The following is a 22543-nucleotide window of genomic DNA, read 5'->3' on the forward strand; positions in this document are numbered from 1 at the left end:
GTAAATCACACCAAAAGAATGCTCTTTCACCCACTTGAAATGAAATCTTCTTCTTTTCTCCTGTCGATCCCCGCGGTTCCACTTTGTCTATTTTCTATTTCTGTCCTTTCCATCCATCTGACTGCTGTCTCTTTGTTTTCCGTGATTAAGCCCTCTGTTGCAGTATTGTTTAGACTCCGGCAGTAGGCTACAATTACGCAGTGCAGTGTGTGTGTGTGTTGTATCACGCTCATTACAATTACCTCTGGGTGTGAGTGTGTCATCTGTTTCCTGCTCAAGTTCCAATTTCTCTGTGAGTGGTGAGGGAGCTGCATCCAGATGGTTCAGCGTTGCACATAACAATGTGGCCGAGAAATGGGAAGTCTCCAGTCGAGTGAATGGAGGTTGTGTGTCTAAGCTCTGAGCGAGGTCAGATCTGTGTCAGGAGGAAGAGGAGGAACACCTCAACACATCGCAGTTCTGGTTTGTCTTTCTTCTTCTGGGGCAGAAAGGGAGGAAGTCCCTGCACAAAATAGGCTCTAAAGCTTTTATAACCCAGAGATAACACAACATTGATCTCGTACTCAACAACTTAGAAGACATAACAGTTTGGGGACATTACAGAAGCACTTTGGTGAGGTCTCTTTGTAATTGTCGTAGCTTTTATTAGATCTCGAGTGGCTTGTTGTAATCGTGTCTGAGATTTGAAGACTTTACATCTGTCTGATCATCTGTCAGAGGCCAGCCAGGTATTTTTTTATTTTCTGCTAATCAATGAGTTTCTACAAACACACACACATGCAAAAAGGCACACTCGTCTTTCACCCAGTCTTAATTGGTTGGTGTGACGATTGAAGTGTTTTGATGTTGTTGTGCGATGTCACAGAAGCTTGATAGTTTCCTCACACACTCTCACACACACAGAAACACACATGCTACATAACACACTGTATTTCCATAATCCTGGTTTCTCTCGTTGATAGATGTGGATCTTTCCAGCATTTGAATTAAAAGTGGAATGTGCAACGGAAAATAGCCAAAATTATACTTTTGTCTCGCTTCACAAATTAATTTTATTCCCTGCCAATAGCAAATGGAGCACATTTCTGCTGAGATATTGATATGCAAAAACCGATATTGCCTCGGCTTTTCATTGCACTGTTTTGCACAAAACCAATCACTTGGCAACTTCCTCTAATGTAGACACGGACTCTAATATAGACCTTCCCTGTTTGCAGTCAAACAAAGCTTCCACAGCAGCTGTAAGACTTCAGGCTGGTGTTTTGCAAGCTGATACAGATCCAGCACCGAAATGAGACACAAATAAAATAATTTATCCCAAATGAAAACGCAGACATGCCCTATTGATTTCTCAATTGAACCAAGTGTGCGGTTTGTTTCAGCGCAGACACAAAGGACTACCAAGATTTGAACCGCAACTGCCCTCCCCTTCCTCATTGTGCGACTGCTCCTGCAGGCTGCTGCTGTTAATAAAGACAGTTTTCTCAGTCAACTTGCCTTGTTAAATAAGATTTTACAAAATCCCACGAAAGATTTCTCAAAGCTTAACGGCGGAAGTTGGGATTCCAGAGCGGAGGGCTATGTTCGAAAAACCTGCAAACAACCTGGCATAAATTGACTCCATCAAATCCCTCAGGATGGAGTATGCATAAATTGCTGTGTGTGTAGCATGAGAATGTAGCAGTCATAATGAGAATGTAGATGTCCTCCGCCTCCCATGGACACACCCTCCTACATGCACACGGAAAGTGCTTACCTTCGTCTGTTGCTGTGTGTCCATGAATAATGCACATATTAATGTATGGAAGCTGTACTAATTAATTCAGCATTTCCCTGTTCGAGGTTATCTAATTAATGTGGCTCCTTTGTCGTCACTCGCATGGATAACATTCCCTGAAAGTTCACTCAGCAGCGTGTTGCACTGGAGAGAAAAGATTAGAAGAGCCACTGATTTTTCAATCTTTTTATTTGTGGCAACGTTTTCCAAAGTTTTTCTCTTAAACTAGAAAGACCCCTGTCTACTTCTTTTCACATTATCAACCCCAGCTCTACCCTCTATTGCACTGGTACCCTGACCTACCAGTAGGAGTCTCACCAGAAACCCCTTAAATTGAAATTAAGGATATATCAATTAGCAGCAGCAAATAGTCCAGTCCAGTCAGTGAAAAACCAGAGTGAAGATTTAACTTCCCCGTCAGCTGATCTGCAACCCGTCCTGTGGTCTGTCCTGAGCAGGGACAGGGACTGCTAATATCTCTGAAGCTACAACTGGGACAGGACCTTTGCTCTGTTGATCCACACTTGGGGAAGGGAGAGGTGCAGTTTGGGGAAGCAGAGCAGAAGGCAGTGCAGGGGGGAGCGAGGCGTGGCTGTGAGGCAGGTGGGTCTTGCTTGCCCCCTCTGGTCCTCTTTCTCGATCCTTGGCGTTTTTCAGCAGCACCTGGACGCTCTGGGAGAAGACGACACGGGGATCCGATTCAGGAAGAGCGGGGCAGACGCAACTTTCCCTCAACTCCAGAGCCTGGACACAGACACAACGCAGAACAGTCAAAGAGGTGATTTCACAACATTAATGCAGCAACAAACTGTCCCGCCCTTGTTGAGGGTGAGGTAGCTTTACTTCCCCTACAGAGGTTACTTTAACTGAGTTGCCAACATCTGAATTTCTATTGGTTGGGGGAATTTTGACAGACTTTTTGCAAAAAATAAGCGCAAAAGAAAAGAGAGAGGACAAATCCGAGGGAAGATGTTTTATGATAGCAGTGTGTTTGTGGGCAGAGCTGAAGCAACAGAAAAAAATATAGGGTAACTAAAAAGTTTGAGCGAAGCAGAGCACGTCTGTTTTATTGCTGAAGTGTTCTTATTGATCTCTTATTTCATGTCTTTGATTTTATTGAAAGCACCTTCAGCTGCATTTTATGTCTGAAAGGTGCTATGTATAAATAAAATGAATTATTATTATCTACTTAAAAGTGGAACGATTTGAGCGCGAGCACAGAATCTTGAGTGAAAGAATTACAAAATCTGAAATCAATAAGTCCTACTCTCAAACCTAGAGCCTAAAATCTTGAATAAAGTAAGGAAAAAATTCCCATATTAAACTATACTTCAAATGAATTATAATAACTTTAAATCTGATCGAACAAATGAGTAAACAGCTCAAATAGTTACAGGTTAATATGCACTGACTTATAACTGCAAACAATATGTATTTAACCCTTTAGTTGTGGCTCATTTGTTGCTTTTGTTCACAGTGTAGTGGAATAAGAAATCATCAAAATGCAGCAGTGAACTGAAATGAATGTGATGACGGATAAAGAGGAGAATGTGAAGGACCAGAGACAAAGACGACAGAGATTGAAGTACAGAGATAAACAGATGCATGAGGCTGAAGACGCCATTAGTTTTTCTAGTTATTTGGTAAGATAATCTGAATATTGGTGAAATGTAAAAAGTCAGTTATAGAAATGAAATGACTTAGTCTTGACCGTGTTGGTGCAGCCAGTGAACACCAGACTGCTGGTTATGGATATCCATCCCTGAAGGGTTGGATAGGCTGAGCTGCCAAGAACAAACCACAAGCCCTTCCCCCACAATTAGGCACATCCTCTCTGTCTGTCTCTCACACACAACTCATTAATCTCACACTTAGTGTCACCTGCAAGACTCACGAGCGCACACACATGCACTTTGTTTCACCACTCAACAGGCTCCCCTCTCATGCTACCAGTGGACTTAATGCGCTTTGCTGAAGGATGATGAGTGCACTAGTGGAGGCAGAGTGCCCTCACAGGAGTCGGGTTAACTAGCCTGATGCTGTCACCCCTCGCAAGGTTAAAAACATCACATTATGCATCATTTTCACCCGGCTGAGCTCAGCTGTTAAGTGGCTCATATGTGCCGCTATGCTGGATTGAATGAATTGGTGAGGAGGAGGGTGCAGCGGATAGCGGCGCCAGAGAGTTCTCTCTGCACAAACACAATGCAGGCCAACAATTCCCCCAAACAGCGATTCTTCATCACTTCGCTGCCTGTGGCTACAGCCGGGCCTCTGCAACGACTGCTGCTAAAGGTCAGCTACCACACAGGGATATGAAATGATGCATGGTCACAAACATATAACACACATCAACACACACAAGCACGTGAAACATGCCCCCACTCAACGACACAGGCACCTGATGGACAATTAGTGGTTTACCCATCTGTCCGTCAGTAGTGGTTGGAGCATGTGACGGTGTACAAACAGTCCAACTCACAGTCAAGGTTAAATTCATCGCTGCCTGAAACACTGTTAATCTCTCTCTGCCTCAGACACAAACACAAACACACATACACACATGTGCAACATGAAGTTGCTTTTAGTGACTGCTTGTTTATTTCCCCTATAGCCCGGAGATACCATTGACCACCACAGTATGTGCACAGTGAGTGCGCATATGAGATTGAGCTGCTAATGTTCCCTTTAGAGCCTCCATGAAATGCAGTTAAGCAGATATTTGGGCCCCTGTGTTGAAAATGTTTTTTTCCACTGTTCTTTTTCTCTCTGGCCTCTCTCTCTCCACATGTCAGCACACGTCTCTCCTGATGCTTAATTAGCTAAATGAAGACTCCTTAACAGCTCCTACAGTTACACTCTGTCTCCTTCACAACAGACAGGGGTAGGGCTCTGTGTGTCCGTACCTCTGGTATGAGGCTGTCCATCAGAGTGAATCTGTTCCTGTGCGACGGGTGTGTGGACAGCCACTCCGGGAAGGTGGGCTCTCCTGTCAGCTGGTCTCTGATTTCCATTTGCTGCCAGAAAACAGGTCCTGCCCGCACATCTGCACATGCCTGGGAAGGACACACACAAAAGCACACCATGGAGTCAGAAACACACAATGTGGCGTCCCTCTGTCCTGTGCTGAGATGAAAATCCTTAGTGAACTAGCACACTAAGTTTAGTTTCATTTGACAACAGTGCCCCCTAGTGCTTTATAAATGTTCTACAGGAATTGAGAGTAAGGGACTGCATGAATCCATAAGAAAATACTGATTCAAGAGTAAAATTAATTAGCAGACAAACACATATATTATATCAATAAAACTTGATCATATGAAACACTTTCAAGAGATTTTGTCAGGGTTTTAAACTCGCTAAACGTTATAAGGTTTGGAAGCATAAAATCAATCTGTAAATGATTCCAAACATTAGGTGCCAAACGCCTTAAAGCTTTCTGTTCCCAGTAGGTATGGACTTTGGTAAGAATAAATCCTAAACTCCCATAGTTCCAGTTTAAAGGGGAATTTTGCCCAGAAAGGTTTTGTATATGAACACGTACAAGTGACACATAAGGGAGACAAATTTGCTTTTGGGTAAAGGACACAAGGGGGAGTAAGAGAATGATAATTTGTGAAGAGTCTCTGTGTCCCATGATAGACACTTTCCAAAATGTGAAGACAATGATCCGTGGAAATGATATCCAACACATCTCCATAGTCAAGAACAGGTAAAAGGGTAGATTCCAACAAGTTTTAGTTTCACTCAGAAAGAAAAGCAGGATTTGTTCCAGCTTTTTCAGGTGAAGGCTTATCTCTCAGTAAAAACTAGTGATTTCTCTCAGTTTAACTTGTTCAGTCAAGCTTTTGTTCAATGTCCCCGTTGAATAAAGAATAAATGTAAGATCCTCCAGAGCCACAGAAGAGATTATATAAATATCATAGATTTCATAGGCTGAGTAAAACTAAACTTAATGTATAAAAGCAGTGGAGAGCCCCTCACACTGGAGATGATGAGGATGAAGATGATGATACCTTAGCAGCCAACTGTAATCCCACTTTGTCGGCCTCGGCCTCCAGCTTGCGACTGTAGGGACGACTGAACATCAGCTGAGGGGAGAGACACATGATGTTTGCATCAGATTTGCACAAACCTTAAGTCAAACATGTTCCTCTTAGAAAGTGTTTGAGTGTTTTAAGTTTGAACAATTATAGAACAATGTATAAAATTACATAATAAAATTGTGCTGTTGCCTTGGCAGTACAAATAAATGCATGTGTGTAAAGCTAATTTTCTATTGAGTGGCAGGGAAAATAGTGATATACAGTTGAACATAGGTAACGTTGTGTAATGTGTCAAACCTGAGTAAGCTTGTCCTGCACCCACTGTCCCAGCAGTGCCAGGCTGTCTCGAGGACAAACAGCCCATATGGCTGTCAGCAGAATAAGAGACAGGAGGTCCACGACATGAGACAGACTGGCCTGTTCAGCCTGCGGAGGACAGCAAAGGGACGCGGGATGACAAGGAGAAGATGACAGAGGAGAAAAGGTACGAAGGAGAGAGGAGAGTAAAGGTTTGGTACACAGATTAAAAGATAAAAGGAAAAGGGAGAGAAAAATAGAGGGGAAAAGTTAGTGGGATGTGAAGGCAGCTGGAACATATTGATTGTTCCCATCTATTTTAGTGGAACTTAACTCTGTAACAGACTTAGAGGTTTTAACAGCCAATCCAATAGCGCACACCTACTGGGTAATACCAAGCCCATCAATGCTCATTCCTTTCATCTAATTAAAATCTCCTTCAAGCATTTCCTCCGAGGACGTTTAAAGTTTCGAAATACCCACTTCATTAGACACTTTTTTAGAACAAGAGAAATGGGCTTTTATTGCCGGAATAAAAAAGAGCCATCGGAGGAAAATTAATAAAGCATGACAGTGGCCTAGGTCGACAGGTCTGCGGTCGTCACAGCACACGCAGGATTAGTGAGTGTCTGGAGGTGATTGTCAGTGAGCCTTTATCCCCGGCTGATGCAATCGCAGCAACTGATGCCCCCTCAGCCAATGCTATACATTGAGACAGAGCGGGGGGGCTGATGATGAATAGTCAGGTCTCTCAGTGTATAATGCGCATAACTATAGGAGGTCTGCATACATATTTTATGACCTTATATGGGAGAGACCTGGCCGTCTTCCAGCTGTAACTTCTCTGTGTGCCAAGGGCTTCTACATGACTTCACTTTGTTCTTGAAATAATTTGCACTCTAAGTGTTTTCAATGAGTCATCCTTCTGCACCACGAGCAAGGTCTGCTATCAACGAAGCACCTCATGTGTTTACTATCAGGAAGTGAACGGTTACCTGTTAACCAGTAGTCACATTCCAGACGGTTAGTTGTACCATTTCAATTATGTATATTGTAATTACTCTGATGATTTGTGAGTATTTCTGGCACAATGAGTTCATAGTGTCGAGCATCAACCAAAGTTGGCCTGTCTGCAAAGTGCATTTACTGTGAGTTGTAGAAACATGGTAGAATGAGTGGCAGGCTGTGTCAGAGCGACAGATTTATTTAGTTGTCTAAGCTGCCAAAGTCACAGTGTGCTTTAGTGCTCTGGCCAAAGCTAGATGCTGTTAGCATCCACCACTGTCAACTTGCATGCCTTTGGTCCTGACTCAAGTGCAGACAGTGGTAGAGAAAACACTGCTGCTAAAACCAGTATATTTGCTTCCTCTGTTGGATTTGTCTGAAGTTGAGTAAATCGTTGAACTCACGAATTCTAGGGTCAGTTAGTCTAATTTGTCCACATTGGAAATCACTGCTTTTTAATAAGCTGACATCAGCATTATCATGATTTTGGGCAAACTAATGCCTTCCTTCCTCAATATTTGTGCTGATATGGTGTTACATGGCTCTATATTATATAAATAATAATAGTTTCAGACATTTTCAGCACATCCATGAACATTTTTGGTCATGAAAATTGTGATACAAAATATGCAAAGGGTTTATTATCTACATTACTAATCCCAAGTCTTTACACAGACTAAGATCGGTTCATTCTACACAGAGATTCTTCAGTGTTTCTACAAAAAAACTGTTGAAATTGCTCAGAGTGCTTAAAGGTCACTGAGTCATGACAGACTGCCAATATCAGGCCAAACACGACAGTAAATGTGATATGGTAACGTATAAACACAAAGCAACAATCACAAACATAGTGGGAAGAGGCTAACACACTTACGGAGTGTCCCAGCAATGCATGAGCCATCTCGTGTCCCAGGACAATGGTGAGCTGGTGAACATCCACCACAGTGTCCAGCATCCCCGTAAACATAAACACCTTCCCGTTCTACACACAAGGAGAATAAAATGCAAATTTGAGCCATATGGTGTAAATATAGTCTTTACAGGTGTATAAAAATGTTGGGGCAATTACCATCAACTTTAAAATAAGTCTCCCCAACATAAAATAGAAGTGATGTATCCCAGTACTATAAGTCCCATATACTAAGTAATCGGAAAAAATGTTAAGTAAATATGCAAAAAAATTTATTTTACTACATGTATTCCTCAGGTTATGTTTTCCTGAGTGTTTGCTCGTTAGATAGCAGGATTACGCAAAAGCTACAGAACCTATTTCCATGAAATTTTGCAGAGGGGTGTGTCATGACCCCAGGGTAAACCCATTCAATTTTGGATTGGATCTGGATAAACTGGTAGAATCCAGGAGTTATTATTCAGTTTCGAGATGGCGAGTTAGAACGTCAGCCTTGACAGAGGTTTGCAATATCTGTGCACTCATCTTCTTTACTGTCACTTGGTCTTTTTTACGTAGAAAGGATGTAAAAACCAGCAAAAAGTGGTGTGAAAACTAACTTGCTCTGTCACAAGGAAAATAATACATCCTCAAAAGGTGAGATTCAGAATGCACTGGTTCAAGGTATGATAATATGATTCAACATAAAAAGAATATATCTCTTTACTTACTGGAAGGACAAAGGCGTTGACATTTGGACTTTGCACTATGTGGACGGTCCAGGTGACATCAGACACTTCAGGGATGTCCTTGTTCCTTTGTGCCAGATGCTGCACCACCCGCTCCACCACCTTGTGACGGGGGTCAGTGACTGGAAGGAGCAACTCTGCAAACTCCTCCATGTACTGAAACACACACAAACACAGGGTGAATAAATACATTTTAAGGAAGATCTTTTTGGCTACACCACATTTCCCCCCCAACATGAACCTTACTACAGTATGTGTGGTCTAGACTCTCTTATTGGCATTACTGTTTTCATTACTGATTCAATAAATGATTTAAACATAATTTTCTATCTCTAGTCTTCCTGTAAAACACACACACATCCTGTTTGTCCCCTCTCCCTCTCTCACAGCCTCTGAAGTCAGGGCAGCCAGCTCCATGTAGTTCTCTCTGCTGAACACCAGGAGGCGGGTCCGTCCCGTCACAGGAGACTCATCCAGGTGAGTCAGTAGGAGTAGAGCCGCAATCACCATGGCAACACCCGCCCCTGCTGCCAGATGCCAGCGACGCCTCCGGACCCATTCGTGCACGAGCTGCCGACGGTTGGAGGGTAGAGAAACCCACCACTTCCTTAGGCTCCTGCACACAGAGAGAGGCCACACGCTCTGTGAGACCTGGTTGTGTAGCTCACACATCCTCATGGGGTCAATTCAAAAATCATTCTGGTAAAAAATGTAAATTAAAGAATAAGTCGAGCTCTTGTCATATCTATAAAATTTGCAGACTTTAGTAGGAAAGTTAGAATCCAGGCAGATGCATGGAGATCAATAATCTCTTTTTAAAAATAATACATGCACTAAATTATTTCTAAGACTATACCTGCTGATTGCACTTTAATAAAATCAACTGATGTAAGTTTTCAGAATAAATATATTGAATGTTATCAATTGGTTTCCAAAATAATACCAATGTCTTCTTTCAAAGTGTGTGTGCTCATTGAGTCAGTCCCAGCTGATATTGTGCAAGAGGCGTGGTACATCCTGGACAGATCCACAGTCGATCTCACAAACAAACAACCATGTAAGCTTACATTCATACCTACTGGTAATGAACCTAAGCTGCATGTCTTTGGACTTTTGGAAGAAGCCTACTGCACACAGAGGGAACCTGTACAGGCAGATTCAAACCCACAGCTTTGAGGTAACAGTGGCCACTGAAACACCCCTTCATCCCCTGCTCAATCATTATCCAATTGAATTGTTCTCATCACAATGGGGGAAAATGCAATTCTGTTCATATTTGTTTTTATAGAAAAACCAAATTTGTTTGGGGGGGATATGTAAGCACCAAACTGGTTGGAGCTTACATATAGAGAGTGTATAGAGAGATTATGACTCTTTACAACTGTGGTGGTGATCTTGAGGCCGATGGACTACAGCAGAAGAGCCCATGGGTTTCAATTTAATGGTCTATCACAGATTACATTGTGAGGGTTTATGATATCAAATGTGCAACATTATGAATGCAGGAAAAGATGTGATGGGTAATTACATAAATAGAATAAATAAATATGCTTAGTACTAAATTTAACTGCAAGCTATTTAACATTTGTGGTCCCCTGCAAAAGGGACCCGAAACAACAGAGCAAAACAAAAACTAGCTTCACTACAAAAAGACCAACAACCTACAATGTATATGTAAAGAATATCAGCCATTTTGATTGGTTTGATCAATGCGATGAAGAACTGATGAGGTTTTGAGAGCAAATTAACTACCCAGCATTAGTGTGGTGTTTCTAATACAGTCTGTATGCTCAGTGTTGAACTGCAGAGTCCCCTACCTGCCCAGTATTATAGCCAGGAGCTTCTGCAGAGGTTTGAGCACCAGCCACAGGAGAGGAGCAGGCAGGGCCCTGCGGGGAGATGAGGTGTGGAGCTGGAGTCCCCCCCGGCTGTGGACAGGACCCGGCTGCAGGAGGGAGGGGGTTCTGGGGCTAAACTGGAGACACAGGGTCGGTCCATTGCTGCGGAACCGCAGAGGTGATGGAGAGGGGGCAGGTCTGAGGTAGAGAGAGCTCCCTGCTCGGTGACAGCTGATCTGAGAGCAGCCGGAGCTCACAGGGCGTGAAGCCTGTTTACCTACCAAGCCGAGTCGACTCAGGTGAGCGGGGAGAGGGAGGAGGCGATGGCACCGTGACAGAAAAACAGCGAGAGAGCCCATGACGTCCTTCAGTCTCTCATAGAGCTCCTCATGGAACAGCTCGTGTTGGTGATGCGAGGCAGCCTCTCACCGGAGGGAGCGGAGACACTTCATCTCACTGTAGAAATGTCTCAGGTTTCCTTCAGGCTGTTATCGGACAAGAGTCAATGTCATCGCTCCGGAGGACGTTAGCTGCAGCTGTCCTCGTTGACCTCACACCGAGCCGCCGCCGTCATGTTGTGTTTCTGTTTTAAAATATTCTAACACGAACACTTTATCATTTAATTTCCGTGTGACGCCGAACACACGAACTGAACTGAACTGAACTTTGTTGTGGTAGTTTGACGTTCCTGCTTCAAAAATGTTTCCGTCTAGAAACATGACGCGCCCCAAAGGTTCCGGCTGGAACTACACTATATCACGGAAACTCATCCATACAATTGTTGATAAAAAAAACAGACAACTGACTTGTTTGCTTGTATTTGTAAATTTAAAATGAATAACCAAACATTTTAATTCACCAGATCCACATTCATAATTATCAGTCTCCTCGAAATGAATGATTTGTTTCTTTATCAAGATCAATGAACATTTTTCTAGAAATCGCTAAATAACTTTCACAAATTATAAAGTAATTGGTATGTGATATAATTTATCTCCATGTGATGTCTTGTGCAATGTGTGCGACGTATGTCTTCTTTATCTAAATCTATGCTGTGTTATGTGTGGGTCTGGACTGCTGAAAACTCACAAAGTTCCTTGCTTTGGCATAATTCTTTGCCTAATAAAGTTTGCAAATATATTTCATTTTTGTGTAAAAGAATCCAACACACACACACACACACACACACACACACACACACACACACACACACACACACACACACACACACACACACACACACACACACACACACACACACACACACACACACACACACACACACACACACACACACACACACACACACACACACAATCAAGGGTGAGTCACAGGGTTTTTGGTTAAATGAATTTAATATGAATTCTGTTCACACAATCTGATTCTAACAGAATAAGATGTTATTTAAAAAAATAAATCAGATAGTTTGTACTACTGATAACAAGTCATAGTATTTACATAAAACTTTATACTCGTTACATGTTACAGGACGAATGAGATATAACTGGTCCATCACAGTAAATAGTCATGTTCGCTGGATAACACTGAGCCCATGTGTAACACTACGTTGCTGTTTGTCTCTGAGGATGTTTCCGTGGTGATCTGTTCATTGCTGTCTGAAGCTTTGCCACAATCCGGATCCGAGTCTCCTTCCTGGAACCTGTTCTGGCTGAGCAGCTGATCAGCTGCCAAGTTGTCCACTGGTCTGGGTGAGGTATTTAAAGACCCTTCCCCTTCCCATGGCTGCTTAGTAATAAAGTCTGACTGGAGTAGGGCTTGGACCTGGGTGAGGAAGGACTCTCCCTCCTCATCTGGCAGGGGCTCTAGGTACCTGGCAAGAGACGACAGCATCTAAAGGGAGAAGGTTGAGTCAAATGAAAGAGAGACAATTAAATCATAAAAGATGAGGTCAATCTGTCAATCAAAACAGGTTATACATTAGGATTAACCAGAGACTATAAATACAGAATAAAGATTGGATGACATGACTGCTTCCCAAAAGTGAAGCAAAAGCATCTCGATTGCCACCTGGTGGCTGGCTGCAGTATAGCACATAGACCAGACTGCCTCCTCCATGTAAGTGGATGGGACATGGACCATACTGGAAAGTCACATAAAATCATTCTTTCTTAAAAATGGTTTCTGTCGAATGAGCTAGTTCTTATCATGCCAAAATGTTCAGTTTCTGCTAAGTTTGGTTTCAATTAGTTATTCATTGCTATAAATACTTGGTGAAACATCATGATTTGACAGCTGAGACAGTTTCCTGATTGGTCAAGTGTGTGTATTGACGGGACCTCGCTACTATGGCTCCTTTCCTCAATCACTTCTGTGCAGACTCTGGCTACAACTGTGCCAGATGGCAGCATTCATATCTGGGATATTTTTCGCTTAATTTCTAGATAATAGAAGGAAGTGGAGACACATCATCCATCTCAGTTTATGGAATGTACATGTAAGTGGTAATGACCGGTTAGACTGACCTTCTCCAAACACGTGAGACGAGAGTCTTTCCGGAAAAATCTATCCAACTTCACAGTCCTGACCAACCACAACAGGAAACAACTGTTACAACACTCAACAAAAACATGTTCAACATCACAAAAAGAAGGGATCAACATTTGATGACACGTGTCAGAATATCCACTACAGTCTTGTGTCTGACTCACCCGGGTGTTTGAGAGTATTTGTGGATGATCCACTGAGCTCTCTTCATTGTCTGCTCCCAGTTTGGGATGTCTTGGGATGAAAGGAAGTCAAATCTGTAGGGCAGCTCTGTGTAGTAACAGAGACACACTGAGCCGGAGGATAAACTGCACAAGTCTCTGACCTACATAGTCTGTTTGATTTCAACAACTTAACTTTCCTGATCTTAACTATAAAAGTACGTGCACCTGTGTGTGTGTGTGTGTGTGTGTGTTAGACATACTCTGGGGACCTGAGGGCTCCGGGCTCTCTTGCACCAGCAGACAGGTGGTTTGGGAGTGGGGGGATGGATTTGCTGGATCATACGGGCTCACAATCATACCAATGAAGGGGGCTCCGCCTCGTGAGAAATAACTCTAGAACAATCAGGACACAGGAGATCAGACCTACGGACGCACACAGACAAACGTGTACGTGGTCTCTCTCGGTGATTCATGTTACCTGGAACTGGTCCTGGGTGTTTATGTCCCGTACTGAAGGGTTGGGGTGGAAGGAGGGGTGTGAGTGGTACCAGCCCACAACACTGAAGCCCAGGGACGACAGCACCTCACAGGCCTGCGTCTGAGACACAGGGTCCATCTCACACTGCAAACCTGTGCTCACACTGTTGCATGGCTCTGCCACACATATCTAAATACAAGCACACGGAGCAGTTTGTCACTAAATACCAATTTAGAAATACATAGTCAATAAAGGATCTATTCAGAAAGTATAAAAAAAGCATGCACATCCAAACTTGATAAACACTAGGTGCTGGACAGAAGAGACAAAAATTGGCAAACAACAATGTGGTGAATCATAAGAATGGTGTGCAGACATTCTCGTCTTCTAATAAATTATCTATTCTCATCAACTCCTCCTCCTACCTTCAACACTTTGTCTTTCTCATTAAATGTCCCGCCGAGCAGACCGATGACTTCCCCGTGTGACACGTGCGCATGCTGAGGATCACAGCACATTTAATCAATTCAGGAACAAGTTAAAAGAGACAATTATTCTATAATTAAATATAACAAAGAGAACTGGTGGTTTTGTAGCAAAAAAAAGAAAAGTTAAGGTTGAGTTAGTTAGCTCATGGTGCAAACAGCACTCTGAAAAGACCATCTTCAAGCTTCTAAACAGTGAGACTATTCAAAATATTACATTGTTTTAGACACGATACAAGATAATTATAGAAAACCGTACAGAGAACGAAGGAAAATAAATTCCGGTGGAAGAAAGATTAAGTGAAACCTCTGAGATCATCTCTACATCTACCTTATGTATATAATAATCTGTTTTAAAATATGTTCAGATCTTCAATTAAATCACAAATTAACAAACATCATCTATTGCAACTAATAAATTACAAATTATTAGCACCATTCAAATACTCAGTGTAGTTGTAAACATTATGAGATTCCTTCAACCAATGACGCCCAAAGATAATTACTGGATTCAGGATTTAGTAAATCTCGGGATTTTAGTTCAGCTCAGCTGGACACTTTTTTTTTTTGGTAAAAAAAAAAGAGTCCCGTAAATGAAACCAGATGAGAGATGTAGTTTTAAGTTAGTTTGACTTGAAAAACACAAAGATATATTTTGAGTTTCTTGTTCACAAGAGGCCTAAGCTGATTTGGGGCTTGTCTCAGATCTCAGATCTAGAAAAATATTGATTTTTAATAAGCTGAAGAGGTTTAAAAATCATCTCATATACTATACATAATCATCAGTCAACAGTTTGACAAATTGTCTTTGTAGATGATTTTGTTCTGTGGCTGCTCTCCCCAGTAACAGATAACCAGCTGAAGGATTAAATGAATAATTGCAGCTGCTGAACATCTGTTCCTCATCCTCATCGGGGGGGAAATTAACTCCGCTGCCTGAGAAGCTTACTTGAGTTTAATGCTGCCAAAGGAGCGTTTGACCACTTATTTAATCCACAGAATCACTTACTTGTCCTCCCTGCAGATTGATCTTTCATGGATAAATTTAATAAATACATAAACACAATGATAAGAATATATTGTGATTTATTTGCTTTTCTATGTCATTATGTTCTAATACTGAAGCCGTTCTGTAAATCAAGCCATATTTTTCAAGATGATTCCACACAGAGCACCCTCAGCATGCGTGGTGGTGTGTGTAGCGTACCATGTCCATGATGAGAAGAGTCTCTGCACACACAATGACTTGGAATGGTTCCTGAGAGAACAGAAAAAAGCCTATGATTATACAGACTGGGGTGAGAACTGTTCATATATAACATGAGTCTATGCACGACACAAATACAAGAAGGATCAGTGAATGAAGATCTCATATAAAATAAGCCATTTTTAAAACTGGCTGTCTGATTTCAAAGACTGGTTTTGGGAGGAAATTGACTCTGCTCTTATTATAAACCTGTATGAAGTTTAGAGAGTCATAATGCTGGTTAAATGAAAGGTTAGATTTACATCCTGCATGATCGAATACATGACTGGTGAGTGAACGGTGGAAGAAATGGACACTGACCTGTACATCCTCCCCAAAAGCTCTGCAGGGAATCAGCTGGAAGGGATCGAAAGACCTAGCAGAGAGAGTGAGATCCTATGTATTATAAAAGAACATAAGGAAGAAAGGAATGCAGAATACAGGAAAACACCCTCACCCTCTGTATCTGGACATCTTGCAGGGCCTCGGTCTCCTCTTCATCTCCTCTCTCCGCAGAGCAAGTTCCTCAGCACTGAGATGCTGAAGGAAACCCCAACCACACAGGATCAGTGAATATACCAATGTGAATCTGTCAGTTATCAATACTGCTTTGTGTGTGTGTGTGTGTGTGTGTGTGTGTGTGTGTGTGTGTGTGTGTGTGTGTGTGGGAGACAGTGTCCAAACCTCATATGTCTGTCCCTCCAGGTTTTTAGCATCACACCAATTTCCCAATAGGTCCCTAACACGGCGCTTCCTGGTCCGCTGTAACCAAACAGAAGTGAGGTTAAGGTCCAGCAGTGTCATAAGCTGATTTCAGTTTGCCTTTCACATATGGACATTTACTGGGTCAGTTGTGTTCACAATAACAGGAAAACAAAACAGGAACCAGGTGGTGTCTGGGTAGAGGATGTAGGAGACAAGACATAACATTTTCATTTGGCTGGGGCACCAGTGTTAGATCTTATTACTAAAGGATCTCGAATGTCGTTGTCTTGAAGTCTTGTCCACTGTGAAGGCCCCACATCTTGCTGTAATCTCACAAGGGCTCACAGACAATATCCACAGTTTTTACTAGGGAGCTGGAAGGAGAAACTACAGAGAATGTGCACAGCCCCTGACTCTGAGATTTGCATTCTCACTTATAGCCCTTCAAGGGATTTCAGGAGAATATCTGGAGTTCAGTTCATGTCTGAAAGCAGCTTTAGTTTAGCTGCTTGACATTCTGTGTGTCAAGAGTACCTACCATGCTCTGGAGCCTCTGGGCGAGCTGATAGGCCTCGAGCGCGTCTTTGCCCACCTTGTGCTTGGAGCGGTCCACCACTTTAGGGCGATTGTACACGGCTTGTTCTGTGGGAGAAGAGACGGAGCTCTCAGTGAATATGGGGAAAAAAATAGAACACGAGTAAATGCTGCTTCAAACTCAGCAAAAGTTACCACAGTTGAAGTTGATGGCTCCTATAAGTTCCAGGTAGGTGTGTATTCTCCCGATGCAGTTGACGTCGCCGCAGTTCTTCAGGCCTGGGCGGACGGAGGTCTTGTTCAGGTACTTGGGCTTGCTCCTCAACCTGGAGAACAAAGACATTAAAACCCTGCACAGGTGTGGTGAGATTGAGGAACTGAATAACCACTGGGTCTCATACCACTGATCCAGGATGTAGTTTCTGATCTTCAGATATCGTTCAGGGGTCTTGGATGGCCGTCCCTCAAAGAATTCTGGAATAGCTTGTTTCTCATCCTCAGTGACGGAGTCCCTTTCCATCGTAATTTCCTCCTCAGGTACCTTGAGCTCCTCTTCATCCTCATCCTCCTCCTCCTCTAGGTCATCATCTGATCCCTGACTAAACATCCTTGAGTCTTGAAGGAAAAGCATTAGAACATTTTCAACAGTATTAAAAATACAGTAAATTCACAGGCACAGAAACATGGATGGGATCATAGACAGCATGGATTACCTGTCTCATCACCGAAGGCTTCCTCTAGTAGACCAGTATGTGCTGAGCTCTCAGACTGGGAACACTGGGCCTCATGCTCATCATTCATCTGCTTTGAGTCTGTCTGAGTTTCTGTCTGAGGGCTCTTCAGAGGAAGCGTCTCGTCTGGCTCGGTGACAACAGACTCCTCAGTGAAACGGAACGACGAGGAAGATTGAAGGCTTTGTGGAAAAGGAGAGATGTGGCTGTGCTGGTCCTTCATCTCCTGGGTGCTCTCCACCTCATCCTCATCTGTCTCCTCCTGCTCTCCTTCTGAACTGTCTATCTGGATCTCTGTCCCTGTTTGTTGCTCTGGCTCAGTTTCGATCCCAGTATGCGGTTTATCATCTTCATCATCACTCAGGTCATCTGTGATGTCTACATCCTCGTCCTCGCCGTCAGACAGCTTCTCTATGCGGACGGTGTTTACCAGCGAGGATGCATGACTGGATGTGGTCTGGGGAGGGTGCAGGTCTGGTCCAGCCGACTGAGCTGAAGATGTGGGCTCTGATTCAGCCTGAGAAAATAAAGGGATGATGAAAGAGTTTGTTTGTCTCTCATTATTTCTAAAGCTGTCACAAGGTGTCTCCTCTGGTTGTGAAAGAATTATTAGGAAATCACATTCAAATATTTGGATAGGCCTTTGAATCAAGTCACACTATGTGACTTTAACTGAACAACAGTGCCCTCTGCAGCCGAGCAAGTGATTTTCAACAAACGAAAGACACCCATCAATGTGTTGACCGGAGCTTTGACTGTGATGTCTCTGATCTGAAGCGCAACTCAACGGTGGACATTCCTCATGATTCCCAGCTTCCTGAATTAGAAGAGCTGCCTCTGTAACAAATTGACCAAACTCAACTTCTTCCTGTTTTAAAATAAATAATGATAATAAATGTAATTTCAAAATATAAACATGTTAATGAAAGAAAATTGATAAAATAAAGCAAAAACAAACATATATAATATAAAAACCATAAAGTGTAATGCAAGAAACAAGTAAAAACACTCAAAAGCCATTTTATAAAATTGACATTTTTAAAAGGTTTTAAAAGAAAATACTGAGGTAGCTTGGTTAAAAGTATATCCTCACTGAATATTGGAGATAAACGCTTGTTAATGTATTTTCCTCTGATCTACAGTTTGGCATTACTCTCTGCAACTATCAGACTATTACACACTTTTCCCAGGAGATGGTTCACCCTCCCCAATGTTACATAGAGCAACAACAGGCATTCACAGTGAGGAGACGAAAATTAAAGCTGCAGCATTCTCCCTATTCCAAGTCTGTGAAACATCAAACTCAATTTGGAGCTGCTGTTTTAAGGTTAAAATAAAGTTGGGTAGTTTTGCTTTAAGTAGCAGCGTCACTCGGGGATAATGTACAGCTTAATCTCACCTTGTGTTTAAAATACTGTCGGGCGTAGCTCTTGACCTGGAGGACAGAACGGCTCTCCACCAGTTTGGCAATCTTGGTCCATCTTCGACCAAACTGAGCCTGCAGAACAGCACACCCACGTTATAATTATTCATATTCACACAGAAATTACCACTTCCACACACAAAGACTCAAATTGAGCATTAAGACATGCTGAATATAATATGTAGGCAATGGATGTTGGAGAAGTAGGGGGAGCTCACCAGTCCTTCTTCAAACAGCTCTTTCTCCTGTTTGGACCAATGAGAAGAGGTTCCAGAGGCTGCGGGCGAGGGTTTGGCTGGAGAACTGACCACCAGACAGAAAGGAGCATGACATCACTGCCAACAACACCAGTAAGTGAGTGATGAAAGAAGAACAGACTTACGTCTTCACTTTGTGCTTGTTGTTCAGATCACTTTCCCAAATATGATCAGGAATCTCTTTACCTGTCAGGTAGTATCTGTGATTATAGTTCAGGACCAACTGATAGTGAATGGGATCCTAACTATGTTTCAGAATAATAAACTCTCCAACACAGTTCAACCAACAGAGACATGGAACTGATAAATACAATAAAAACAATAGAATGGCACCCAGTAGAATGGATACCTCCGCCAAAGGCCTCAATTCGCAATTATAACAAAAGTGATAATACAAATTCAAGAAGCTTAGATGGAAAACATTCTGTGGATTTTACTTGATAAATTGCTTAAATTAAATTTTTTTTTTTGGGAAGCTTTATGCCTTTATTTTCTAGTTATGCTAGACTTCAGCTCCACCAGCCATAATTGTCAAGACAATTGACATGCTGTCATCTCAGTTTCTCATAAGCCTCCTCACTCTGAAAAACTTTATGTACTGTATGTAAATTCAGTAGACGTTACAGAATCTGTCTGGTCGAGCCGAATTAAATAAAAATAATGACCTCTGCCTAGGGGGTTTTGTTTTATGACATGTCAGCAGATTTATACAAAAACTACTGAACTGCTTTCAACAGAATTATGTGGAACTATAGGGCAAGGCCCACAGACGGCTGCATTACATTTTGGGATCTTTTTTCGTTTGCTTTATCCTGGTGAAACAGAGCTTTCACTTTGGTATAAGTGTGAACTTATGTCCATCTCTTCCCTGGACTTGCCCTGTATATTTGTGCCTCATTCATAAGAAAGCAATCTGAGATTTGGAGCAAAAAGACAAAGGGTTTTGCGAGCACGTTAATCAATGGTTTAAGAGATGTTATGTTCCATGCGAACCAAAACAATTTCATTTGGGCAAACAAATATCCATTCTGTGCTCAATAAATACATTTGCATGTTTACTATTATCCATATTAATGTGAAATAATAACACAATTCCCTCTCCATTCCTTTCCACTCCCTGCATGTTCAACTTTGCCTTATGGCCACAGAATAAACCAAGGTTAATTTTGATTAGCTGTTTGGTCACTTCCACAAGAGGATGCATGATTTTCCTTCATCAAGATCCATGAATTATTCTTTGAGAAATCAGTGTAAATATCTGACGGTGACATGTTTGATCTGTTTCCGTCAGTGTGATGCGTTCAAGGTCAGTGAAAGGATACTGTTCCTCCAGCAGCATCCTCTGTATGACCTCTCTGTTCTCTGGGCTGATGGAGCTGTCCAGCTCCCAAGGCTGCACAACACAGACACAGAGAGGCGGTTAGACAGAGACAGACAGGGAGACAGTCACAGAGACACAAACAGAGTCGCTGGATGACTTTGCTTGATGAACTCATTCTTACCAGTGTCCCCGCGCTGCTGGTCCACGCAGACTGAATGAAGTGCTCCTGAACTAAACCGCCTGAGTCCAGCTCACTGTAACGGAGAGAGAGAGAGAGAGAGAGAGAGAGAAGCTGGTCGTGAACTCACATCTTTTGTTAGTTAGTCTGCAGTGAGGAGGTACACAAGACATGTTTACTGCTGAGTTAACCAGCAGTTAACACGTCTTACTAACAGGTCACATGTTTATTCACCACCACTGATCGGTGTTAACCAGCAGTAAAAACATCTTACTAACTGGTCACATGTTTATTCACCACAGCTCAGAGTTAACCTGCAGTAAACACGTCTTACCAACAGTTCACATGTTTATTCACCACAGCTCAGAGTTAACCTGCAGTAAACACATCTTACTAACAGGTCACATGTTTATTCACCACAGCTCAGTGTTAACCAGCAGTAAACACGTCTTACCAACAGTTCACATGTTTATTCACCACAGCTCAGAGTTAACCAGCAGTAAACACGTCTTACTAACAGGTCACATGTTTATTCACCACAGCTCAGTGTTAACCAGCAGTAAACACGTCTTACTAACAGGTCACATGTTTATTCACCACAGCTCAGTGTTAACCAGCAGTAAACACGTCTTACTAACTGGTCACATGTTTATTCACCACAGCTCAGAGTTATCCAGCAGTAAACACGTCTTACTAACAGGTCACATGTTAATTCACCACAGCTCAGAGTTATCCAGCAGTAAACACGTCTTACTAACAGGTCACATGTTAATTCACCACAGCTCAGAGTTAACCAGCAGTAAACACGTCTTACTAACAGTTCACATGTTTATTCACCAGCACAGATCCCAGTCTTACTTCAGTCTAATCTCGGTCTCATCTCCCTCGATGTCAACATCCACCTCGTCCTCCATGTTGCTGCATAAACGTAAACAAAGGAGTGCAGCGAGACGGAGGGAAACCACGGACTGGACGCTGTGCTCAGTTTTACCCACAGCGACACCTTGCGGTTGGCTGTATGCATTTTACTCACGATTCTGTTCTTTGACAGTTTTTTAAATAAAATTTTACAATCGAAAACCTAAAAAATAAAAAAGACAGGGAGCAAGGAAACAACAATGATCATTGTCCACAATGGTGGATATGACACTACAGTATATATACAGGAAATATTTATCGATTAAACTTGAACTTCTTGAAAAGTACTTCTACCAAAAAGCCTTTCCTGATTTGATCTTAGTTATTTAATAAAAATATTTTATTATTTCAATTACTAAATCTAAATTGGTATAAGTACATTAGACCATTTGTCTCTTAGAAAGCTTTCATGAGTGGTTTGAATATATATATTAATCATTTTTATTTACACAGACACTGAGAAAAGACCCTCAAAACAGACGGCTACCACAAAGTACTGACCGTTTTATGATTTTATTTTTGTACTTTTGTTAGTTTTGCTGTCTTGCTCCATGGATGATTAACTGCAGTTAACCTAGGGCTGGTGGTTCAATCCCCGGCTCCTCCAGGCCGCACTCTGAAGAGTCCTTGGGCAAGATAGTGCCAACATTGTGTGATAGAACAAGTGCTGTGTATAGAAGCACTGGATGAATGTGTGAATAGGTGAATGCAACTTGTACTGTCAAACTGTGAGTGGTCCAAAAGACTGGAAGAGCTCTGGAGAAATATAGTTCATTACCATTTAATGTTAAATATGCAGCCAAAGTTTGGTCATTCAAAAGTAGCTGTTTAGCAGCAATTTATTAATTTCTCAAACATACATCTAAGAAGCTAAAGCATCGTATATGAAATGTATAAATGCAAAGACTGTTATTTTTTTATATATATATATCTGAAAAACATATGAGGGCAGACACACAAACTGGCCTTGGACCTTTACTTCATACCTCTTTATTCT

General features: G+C 42.1%; 2 protein-coding genes across 2 annotated transcripts; both read right to left on the minus strand.

Moving 5' to 3' along the window:
- Positions 1-1948: 1948 nt before the first annotated feature.
- oma1 (OMA1 zinc metallopeptidase) lies at positions 1949-11298 on the minus strand. Its single transcript, XM_053431420.1, has 8 exons — positions 10581-11298; positions 9151-9379; positions 8746-8919; positions 8000-8107; positions 6121-6249; positions 5794-5868; positions 4684-4833; positions 1949-2521 (listed from the first exon to the last, which is right to left on the minus strand). The coding sequence occupies exons 1-8, from the start codon at positions 10958-10960 to the stop codon at positions 2195-2197; spliced, it is 1572 nt and encodes a 523-aa protein (XP_053287395.1). The 5' UTR covers positions 10961-11298; the 3' UTR covers positions 1949-2194.
- Positions 11299-11937: 639 nt separating this feature from the next.
- On the minus strand, positions 11938-21613 carry mysm1 (Myb-like, SWIRM and MPN domains 1). The gene is made up of 20 exons (XM_053431199.1): positions 21487-21613; positions 20632-20704; positions 20452-20522; positions 19255-19329; positions 19091-19175; positions 18849-18947; positions 17432-17966; positions 17120-17333; positions 16914-17044; positions 16723-16826; positions 16164-16241; positions 15937-16019; positions 15801-15855; positions 15441-15491; positions 14174-14248; positions 13749-13937; positions 13531-13663; positions 13271-13376; positions 13085-13142; positions 11938-12452 (listed from the first exon to the last, which is right to left on the minus strand). Exons 1-20 carry the CDS (start codon positions 21540-21542, stop codon positions 12114-12116), a joined length of 2610 nt encoding a protein of 869 aa, XP_053287174.1. The 5' UTR covers positions 21543-21613; the 3' UTR covers positions 11938-12113.
- Positions 21614-22543: the final 930 nt, after the last annotated feature.

The sequence above is a fragment of the Pleuronectes platessa genome, chromosome 9 (genome assembly GCF_947347685.1).
Source record: "Pleuronectes platessa chromosome 9, fPlePla1.1, whole genome shotgun sequence".
Lineage (NCBI taxonomy): Eukaryota > Metazoa > Chordata > Actinopteri > Pleuronectiformes > Pleuronectidae > Pleuronectes > Pleuronectes platessa.